At 36.8% G+C, this 10,373-nt stretch overlaps 1 protein-coding gene across 1 annotated transcript; it reads left to right on the top strand.

Annotated features, from left to right (window-relative positions):
* Positions 1 to 5,578: 5,578 nt before the first annotated feature.
* Positions 5,579 to 10,361, top strand: LOC135626638 (polyamine oxidase 3-like). The gene is made up of 10 exons (XM_065132083.1): positions 5,579 to 6,017; positions 7,306 to 7,421; positions 7,555 to 7,643; positions 7,749 to 7,862; positions 8,045 to 8,132; positions 8,216 to 8,301; positions 8,391 to 8,493; positions 8,740 to 8,837; positions 8,984 to 9,413; positions 9,761 to 10,361. Exons 1-10 carry the CDS (start codon positions 5,981 to 5,983, stop codon positions 10,079 to 10,081), a joined length of 1,482 nt encoding a protein of 493 aa, XP_064988155.1. The 5' UTR covers positions 5,579 to 5,980; the 3' UTR covers positions 10,082 to 10,361.
* The last annotated feature ends 12 nt before the right edge of the window (positions 10,362 to 10,373 follow it).

Genomic DNA, 10,373 nt, shown 5'->3' with positions numbered 1-10,373 from the left:
TTTTTTTTATTCTTCTCCGATCATGTAGATATTTTTTATCAAGTTTTTGTATCTTTTCTTTTTGTCCTTCTTTGGTGATCTGAGATGATAAATTCTCTTCCAATCTTATGTCGATGGAGCTGTGGAACTATGCAATGGAGTGTTATGATGTTGTTTCGAATCACAAGTTCAACATGGGAGACAGTAGGCTTCTCGGAAGGGGGAGTTCTTCAGGATTATGAATCTACGTGAAAAAGTGAACTAGGTTATTTTTGACAAGCAGCATATTGTGTTGCAGAAGGGGGGGGGTTCTCAGAATGGTCAAACTCTGAATCTCATCAGTTGGGAACTTGCAATATTATTGTATTGCAGTAGATCAGCTTGAAACTATAGAATCAGTGCAGAAATTTTAGGGATTCATGGAACTCCTAATTGGAGTTCTGCTTATTTTGAATGTGCATCAGAAACAGTCTGGATTTTCAATCTTCCACAGGGGTGGGGGATGTGTTTGATAGGACTTGACTGGTTGTAGTGTAATGGACTCCAACAGGCTGTTTCAATCTTATAACTCCTTGCTTCTTTAGTGATGATGGAATAATTACTCCAATATTTCATCAAAAAAGACTGGTGCTGCAAGATGCTCCAAACTGCTCACATGTTCTATGTCTTCTCATGACCCACTCCATGTGCTCCATTTGTCTCTTGGAAATGGACAAAAGCTTCTCTTGTTCTCTAGCAATTCCTCCTTTGAACATTTGGTGACTTTGCAAAATCCCACCAGGCTAGTATGGAAATCATTCAATTCTATACTGCTGATTTATGTTGACATTTCAATTTATATGCTGATAATAATCCCACATCAATTCTGACCTGTAGCTTGAATTGACATTTTATCGAAATGTAATAATACCTCAAGGCTTGTCATATATTTTTGAGTCCCTATTGATCCCTAAAAAGTTATGAGCACTCCTCTCTATGTATTTTATTTTCTTTGTTGTGATTTTTTGGACCCAAATAATTGCACAAGTGCAGATGCCACTCTGGGATTGGATCATCTTCTAGCTTTAGTTCACATCAGTATCTCAAGAATATGTTATCATCCCTCATGTATTGGCTTTTCTGTATCTATTTATTGTCTATAAATTTACTCATGTATATAGAGAAGGCAACCTGTTCATGGAATGAGCATGGTTTGATTTGTGTTACAAAGTAGTATATGCTGATTTCTTTTTCTAGGGAAAGAAAAGGAGAGGTGGGTCAAAGATACATTGCATTTGTTGAGACATGTTGGTTGTGGACAAATTTAGATGTTAGTGCATGTGAATCAAATCTGCACCGCCACACCTTACAAGCAATTTCTTTAGTGTTGGACATTTTGGTGAGATGTTTCTGTTGATGCTAACACTTTTTTGTCCATCGATTTGTGATGAAGCAGCATGACACGTCCACATGAGGGGTCTAAATCATGGGATGTTTAATTGTCGAAAAGATGTTGTTGATGGTGATGGAAGGATAAAGGACAGGCGGGGGGTGCATATTCCACAATGTGGGATCTGAATTAGGTGTGCTTACCACTCCACCTTATGTCAATTGCAGCACAAACAATTTCTCTTTGTCACTTTGATGCTATATGCATTATGTCATCCACCTTATTGCCCACAAGTATGCATCTTAGCACTGTCCAATCTTAAGGTCTAAAAATTTGATCAGATTTGTGGTAAGCATTGATTGATATTTATCTGTTTGATCAGAAATTCTTACTTGGATTGGACAATTTCATTCGGTTCAGCCCAGATTTATATATTTTATTCTTTTGATTTGTAAATTAGATAGATTCTTATTGACTGTCAATAACTTTTTCCTTCTCCTTCTCTCTTCTTATCCTCTTTGGTTTAGTGGATATGCTATCATGTCATGTGGACACAATATATCATAGGATGTATGCATCCATACCATACCGGTGGTCTTGGACTAAAACTTGAAATCTTCCCATAGAGTTAGTAGATGAGCATCTCATGTTAGTTAATGTGGGAAAGTTGAAATGGAAAAGCATGCAATGATGTCAAAATTTGCTCCTTTGGCACCATTAAATGCCCTTGATTCTCATATCCTGATGTTTGTATCACCATCAAGGCAGTGGGCAGCTACCAGAAGGTTCCCACTTTTGCAGAAATAAAAGAATTGCATTGTTTTTTGAACCTCTAAGATGTGGGTAAGAGGAGACTCCTATGGCTCTTTTGGGTGTTTGTCTTGCTTGATAACTTCATATGATGCAAAAGTTGTGGTCCAAATATGCACCTGCATAGCCCAATTGCTCATCTTTCCACAACAAAAACATGTCATTTTGCATTCTGCATTTTTCTTTGGACCAAAAGGATCTTCTGTAGTTGGTGAGGCACAGTGACAGTCTTCTTGCATTTGTTTTCTTTAACACTTTCACCACTAAAAACTCAAAACCTCATTTTGGCACATATAATATAGCAAGGTGAATATTCCACAATGTTTTCACAGATTACTATCAACTTTGCACAATTTCAGAATTTTCTGATTGTAGAAGAGAATTGGTTGGTCCAATTCATTCAATTCCTAATTATTTATGCTCCTAATGCAACATCTCAATCATTCTCATTTAGGGCAGGACCACTTCTTCTCAGTGTGGACGACATCCACCCTATCAGTTATCACATTAAATCAATCAAACATTGATGGATGGATGGATGATTGGTACTCTTATAAGATATTTGAGAGCAACAATGGTTCCCTGTGGAATCTTTTCTTTTCTTCTCTGCATTCACTATCTTAAAATCTTATTTATTTCCACCTCATGCTGAATCATATAGCTGTCAGAAACAAACATAAGAGTGCACAAAAGCTGCACCAGCAAAAATATGGAGTCCTTTTCTTTTTTTTTTTTATTGAGCAAAAGTGGGCATCATAGACTCAGTTAATCTAATGAGTCATGGGATGAAGTTACATAGAGATCTCTGCTTCAACTTGCAAGACTGGTGTGGTGTAAGAGAACAACAACAAGTACTTCCTAGAAACAAAGTTTGGTATGGAGCACCTATTTCAGGTCCAATTGATAGAAAAAGAAACACAGATTGCTGACATTCTGCTGATGGTGTCATGGTTGAGGACATCATCCACCATCTTTGTTCTTCAGCATTATTCTGAAGGATCCAAATATGCTAGTTTTGCTGCAACCAATTGTTGGAAATACTTATCACTGTTTTTAATGTACCATCATGGGTCAATGGAAGTACCAAGAAGTGATCTCAGCAACCAAAGCACTAACAAAAAGGAAAATCACATCTGAAATCACTTTCATGAACCTCTTTTTTATCCTGATCAAGTGCTCCACCAGTTGACAGAAAACAAAAAAAAAAAAAAGGCTTGCATTTGATCAAGTGCATTTTGGCCAGTAGTGGAAGAACAGTCAGGAGAAGATTCCTGAATCATACTTCTTCAGCTTTTTAGAACACAAATAGGACTTGTATAAGTAGCTTAGAGCTTTCACAAGGTGTTTATGATGTTTTTTTCCTGCTGCTTAACTTCAAAGTGACACTTGAAATTAGTTTAGGGAGGCTTTCTTGGCACTCACCAATTTACTTGAAATTAGTTTTCCTCAACTCTGAAGTCATCTTTTCCTGCTCCTTATCTTCAAAGTGACACTTGAAAATTAGTATTCAGAGGCTCCCTTACCACAAAATGGGGTCAGTAAAATGATTCCTGAAAAACAGCCACTTGGAATCTAAATTCATAGTTAACTTTAAATGCATCTAAACAATGATTATATATATATATATATATATTTTTTCCTTTTAGAGAGATGCTCCTATCATCCAACAGACTATAACAACACATCTGTACAATGTTATTCAAGCCTTTTCTTTCTTTCCATGGTATTGAGGGAAGAAGGATTAGCTCCTCTATTATCCATGTTGTCTAAATAGATTAAATAAAGAGGAGATACTCTGGAAAGAGTCCATCCATCATATGTTGCTTGATGTTCCATTCACCATTCTGGTTCCTGAATAAATTTTCTCTTCCTTTAAATGACAGCACAGAGAGAGAGAGAGAGAGAGAGAGAGAGAGAGGCTGTGACCTAACTTATTGATAGGTTGTGATGGACATGTTAACAGGACATCCAAGTATGTGGCCACAGAAATAAAAAAAATGCATCTGGCTTTGCATGGGAAATTATTAGGTCACTCTTTTCTCCAGCATATTCATGTTTTGTCAGTGAGAATAAAACACAAACCATGACATCACAGAATCAGGTGCTTTAAATTCTTGATTGCCATTTTAGTTACTTTAGTTTTTATTTTCTTAATTTACTCTTCCAATTTCAAATTTAATAATACACATATTTATGAACTCATAATCTCATGATCGAGAATAATTTTGTAATGAATTTATATACCGACGTAAATATGATCCAAAACTCAAAAAAAATAATGGATTTGGATGTTAAATAGGATTAAACATAATTATAAATTATGTTTTGACATTATGTAAGATATGTCAAAAATGTAAAAAGTAATGGTGAAAATGTTAAATAAACTACATAATCTTTTCAAATTTAATTTAATAAGTACATGTTGCATGTATGAGCTAATTCTCTTGTAAGAATATTAAGTAAGATAAATAGTATTTTAATTATTTTTCAACATCAAAATGTCATTGCAATGGGTTTAGTTGATATTTAATGTTATACATCATAATTTTCATTATTTGTATGCATAAGTGATATTATTATGTTTCAATCTTTTATAGTTTACCTAGTTTTTTATGAGTGTCACAAATTTATAGTTTTCAGCATTGTGAATGATTATAAAATAAAAAATATATTATTTTCTTTAACAGGTCTACTAATCTTAGGTTTAGGGAATTTAACTGCACTGGTGCATCATCACATAATTTAATCTTTGTAAATTAATGTACTATTAATCTTCATTAGCTACTAACCATATTGCCCATGGTTTGTTTGATCATTCCAATGGTCTGTTATCTAAATTGAAATTATTATATAGGCTGAAGAAAGATAATTGAAATTTCTAGATATGAATTTAATTGTGATAAATTTTTTGTTATAGTTTTATTTTTTGAAGGTGCAATTTTAACATCACCCCTCTCCTAAATTAGAAATAATATAATCAAACATAATAATAGCAAGAAAAACATCAATTAGTTGATTTTGCCCAAACTTCACCACCAATCCCTTGATCAATCAAATTCTATGATCCAACGGCTCAGATTCCTCATCCTCACTCACCGTGGAAGCCCCCATCCGACACCTGTCCTTTTCTATGCGTCACCGTCTATAATATCATCTCCATGAGGAGGTAAATGGAAAATGATGGAGATTACTTTAGTTATAGCAAATTAACTAATAATATATACACTAAGAAAAAAAATACTAGAAATAAAAAATTATAATAAACATGAAAATGTTTAAACAATAAAATTAATACAAGGTAGAGAGAATTAGGAGAGAGTAACTGTGAATTCGGTGGCGGTAAGCTTACGGTGAACGGTGAGCGGACGCATCCGATATGTGTGTAAGCTATAAATGGAATCCGTCGAGCAGAGGAAAAGGCAGCGTGAGGAGTGAATAGAGACGTCGGCCCTTTCGTCTTCCGTTTGCTCTCTCTCCCTTCCCATTCACCCAAAGCAGGCCCTTTTCCCCTCCGATCTCCTCGGAAACCCCTGCGGCTACCGCCCGAAGCACATGGGATCGCTCGGATCTCTCGGCTGACCCGTCTACTTGCGGCGATTAGTGCTTTTTCTGGGTTTTGGAGAGGGATCGCTCTGATTCTGAGGCGACCATTTGTTCTTTTGCGATTACGTATGAACTGGTTCGTGAACCTGGGGTTGAATTCGAACTCGAATCACTTCGCCACTTGCCTCCTGATATTTATTCTCCATTATTCCCCTCAATCGTCCCCCTCGATTCTGGACTCGAGGAGTCGCTGGAGCTGCGATCGCCGGTCTTGGAGTCATGGAGAACCGCTGTGATATCAACGGTGTCAAAAAAGGTGACTCCTTGTGTTCAGATATGTAGCCTTTTGTGCTTGCAAATTCTCTTCCTTTTGGTCGGAAATTTTTTGATTTTGTTGCTGCTTTATTCTTAAATTTGCGATCTTGTGGTTAGAAATTGTACTTCTTTTTTATTTTGGGGCGTTTTGGGACGATGGTCATGGGATTTACGTTCAAAGAAGTGATTTTTTTTTTCGTTTTCCCCCCTCTAAGTAGATTGACGATGCAATCGATCGATCTTTGAAGGTCCCGTTCCTGTAATGTCTATGGTCAATTAATTGGTTTATGTTGTATGATTGAGAAAGAAAAACTGAAAATTTCTGAACTAGCACATGAATCGGGCAGAGTTTGCCGTGGATTCGTCTCGGTTTCGGTACATGTCTGTCTGTCGTGGTGCTTTTTTGCTAATGTTTACTGTGGCACATGCACTAAAACAATAACATGTGTACTTGTCTAGTGGCCATGGAGCCCATGTTGAATGTCCTATATGGATCTGTGGACTTTCTTTTGGCGTTTTTGTAATGAAGCGTACTTCTGTGCACTATGAAGTTTGCCCATTTTCCAATGATTCGTGCTTATGCTCGGTTGTTTAGCTAAATTAAGTGATAGAATATGTCAGCAAGTGTTACAAAATGGCACAGTGATCTCAATTGTATCTTATTTGTCTTGATTAGTTGCTTTGAAGGTATTACTAAATATCACAAGCATTGCAGCATGTGATATACTTGGAAATATATGTGCGGCCTTCCAGCACTGTTAGACCTATGCATGCAGTATTTTTAGTTTCTCATAATGTTCTGAAACATAATTTTAGGTTAGTTATCTAAATACTAAACCAACCCAAGCGTCTACGGGTTAAGTACTTTCCAGTCATGGGACACAGGTCTAATTATGTTTACACTATTTGAGTATTCAGGTTAGACTTCTATGATCGTTCTCCATTTGATGTCAGATTATTCTCTCAGAGCAATCATTAAGGAACAAAATCAGCTCAGATCTCCTTGAATTCACTGTCTTCACGCCCTGACATATTTTTAGTTATGACTAGCTGACAGATCTTATCAGTTTTTGTTGATAATGCTTTCAACTTTTGTTGCAAAGGAAGCATAAATTTTTAGTTATGTCCTTTTGCTACGCTTGTGGTGTGTGTTTTGAGAGTTTTCATGCATGCTTACATGCAAAAATCTCATCAATTTGACCAATTTTTAGGTGTGTACTTAGTGCATCAGCACCAGAGCTATCCAATACCTAAATGGAAACTGAATCAATTTTTTATTGTCCTTGCAGCCTCTTATTATTTAAATGCTGAAGAACAGCGGCCTCGTTCTCCTTCTGCCATCGTCATCGGTGGTGGGTTTGCAGGGATTGCAGCTGCTTATGCACTGAAGAATGCATCTTTCAAGGTCAGTGGGCTTCTCTTGAACAGTCCATTTAGGTATTTTAAACTGCACATATCAGTTATAGTCTGGAAGTTAATATGATAAAGTTGCTCGCTTAATTAATATCAAATGGATGCCTTATTTCTTTTCCCCTCAGGTTGTGCTTTTAGAATCACGGGATAGGATTGGTGGTCGAGTTTACACTGACTACTCATTTGGTTTTCCCGTTGACATGGGGGCAGCTTGGTAAAGTTTCTCTTGAAACATATCAACACTTCTAATTGATCTCCACGACCAATGACCATATATATATGCATATGTTTATACTTTATACTACTTTGAAAACATCAGGTTGCATGGCGTTTGCAAAGAAAATCCTTTGGCACCGTGGATAGGAAGACTTGGCCTACCAATTTATCGAACATCTGGTGATAATTCTGTTTTGTTTGATCATGACCTAGAGAGGTAATGCTACTCATGATTACTTTATATTTTGGAATTTGATAATTGATCCAGTTTAATTAGATAGTAAATTATCACCAAGCACCAAGATAATAAACCAAATGAAATAGAGTGAATTTGTTGATTTGAATATAGGCTGGTCAGACAGCTGTGACATATTTTGAATCTCTTGTTTTCTTTTGCAGCTATGCACTTTTTGATGCTGATGGACGGCAAGTCCCACAAGAACTAGTCCAAAAAGTTGGTGAGGTGTTTGAAAGTATTTTAGAAGAGGCAAGTTTACATACTACCCTGTACCTGCTCATAACTACAGTATTGATTTTGCCGGTGATCTATAAGACCGTTAGTTTTTTCAGACTGATAAACTCAGGCATGAAACAAGTGAAGACATGTCTATAGCCCAAGCTATTACACTTGTTCTGGAGAGACATCCAGATCTAAGGTTAGTTGAAAATGGTATTATTTTTTTCATTAAAATTTGTGTTTTATTTGCACCCATTTTCTTTTATATCTGAAATTGTTTCTTTGCAGGCAAGAAGGCCTCGCAAACAATGTGCTGCAGTGGTACCTTTGCAGAATGGAAGGTTGGTTTGCTACAGATGCTAACAACATCTCGGTAAAGAACTGGGATAAGGTGAAGACATGACTTAATTTATCAAAAGATAGTTCTTGTGGCAACAGCTAGTTTAACAAATAAATGTATGTTTACCACGTAAAATTCATTCTCAAAGTAATAGTTCAGAAGCTTCATTCATATAATTCAGTGTTCTTAATTTGAGTAATCAATGACCATTTGCAAGCTCGTCTGTTATTTTAATATGTTGTTCAGCTTCATTTATCAGTTATGTTTTCATGGGTTTCCATGCTTCACTAACTGCAGGAAGTTTTGCTCCCTGGCGGTCATGGACTTATGGTTCGTGGCTACCGACCTGTCATTAACACACTTGCAAAAGGTCTTGACATTCGTCTCCACCACCAGTATGTTCTGATCTATAGTATAAAATTGCTTTCATACTTCTGTTTAGCTATGTCTATAATATGTGTTTGTTTTCATTAGACACCTGTGTTTTATAGTTATAAAGTTATATGATCAATTAAAATGTTCTCCAAATCCTTTCTTCCAGGGTTACAAAGATAGTGCGGGGTAAAAAGGGAGTAGAGGTCACTGTCAGCAGTGGTAAAGCATTTTTTGCTGATGCTGCTATCATAACTGTACCCTTGGGGGTTCTCAAGGCCAAATCCATCAAATTTGAACCAAGACTTCCAGAATGGAAAGAAGAAGCAATAGATGGTATTGGAGTCGGGACAGAGAACAAAATCGTTTTGCACTTCAACAAGGTTTTCTGGCCAAATGTGGAGTTTCTTGGAGTAGTCTCACCTACTTCATATGGTTGCAGCTATTTCCTTAATCTTCACAAAGCGACTGGCCATCCTGTTCTTGTTTACATGCCTGCAGGTCGCCTCGCTAATGATATTGAGAAAATGTCTGACAAGGCTGCTGCTGAATTTGCCTTTAGTCAGCTAAAAGGGATCCTCCCAGACGCATCTGAACCGGTATGCATTGTTTTCGAACTCCATTTTCTTTTGTTGTTTTTTTTTTTAAATTGACTACTATGTTAAAGTTGACGCTTTTTGAGGCACGTCAAGGAAATTGTTGTAACATTTTGAATTAATCACCTATTCCACTATTGATTTTGTTTAAAGTTCACACATTTGTTACTGCATATTGCATCAACTTCGCCACTTATTATGATGATCTAGCACTTTAGTTGGTGCTTCAAGCAAAATTCCATGTTGGTATCTTTTTCTGGTTGAGATTATTGACAATCTGCAATATATGGTTTCCTCCATTTGTTAAAACATGGAGAACACTTCTGCTGATTAGTTTGCTGGAATTTCAGATTCAGTATCTCGTGTCACACTGGGGGACAGATGAAAATTCACTCGGCTCTTATACCTACGATGCAGTTGGGAAACCTCGCGAATATTTCGAGAGGCTGCGTATCCCGGTGGACAACATCTTCTTTGCCGGGGAAGCTACAAGCATCAAGTATACCGGCACGGTACACGGTGCCTTCTCCACAGGGTTGATGGCAGCTGAAGAATGCCGCATGCGTGTCCTAGAAAAATACGGGGACCTAGACACACTGGAGATGTTCCACCCAGCTATGGGTGAAGAAGCTGCATCAATCTCAGTCCCCTTGCTGATCTCCCGGATGTAACTCAACCATTACCTAGAATCCTAGTGTTAAAAACATATAGTTCTCTAACCATTCCATTGATTGCCTGAAAAGTAACACAAGGAAAATTATTGTTTTACCTTGTAATTTTTCAAGCATGTGGTATGTGTTATGTGCTACACTGTGACACTATCAATAAGTCTTTGCACTGTATTCACCCACCGTATCCAAGGAGGGTTTATAGAACTCATGATAATTTTGCTTGCTGTAAAACCTTATCGAAGTTAAAAGACCAAGGTATAAAATGTTGATGGTTAATGTATTTGTAAAAGTT

Source organism: Musa acuminata, chromosome BXJ2-11 (assembly GCF_036884655.1).
Source record: "Musa acuminata AAA Group cultivar baxijiao chromosome BXJ2-11, Cavendish_Baxijiao_AAA, whole genome shotgun sequence".
In the NCBI taxonomy this organism is placed as follows: Eukaryota; Viridiplantae; Streptophyta; class Magnoliopsida; order Zingiberales; family Musaceae; genus Musa; species Musa acuminata.
The sequence above is the reverse complement of the archived record's forward strand: the minus strand, read 5'-3'. Positions and strand labels throughout refer to the sequence as shown.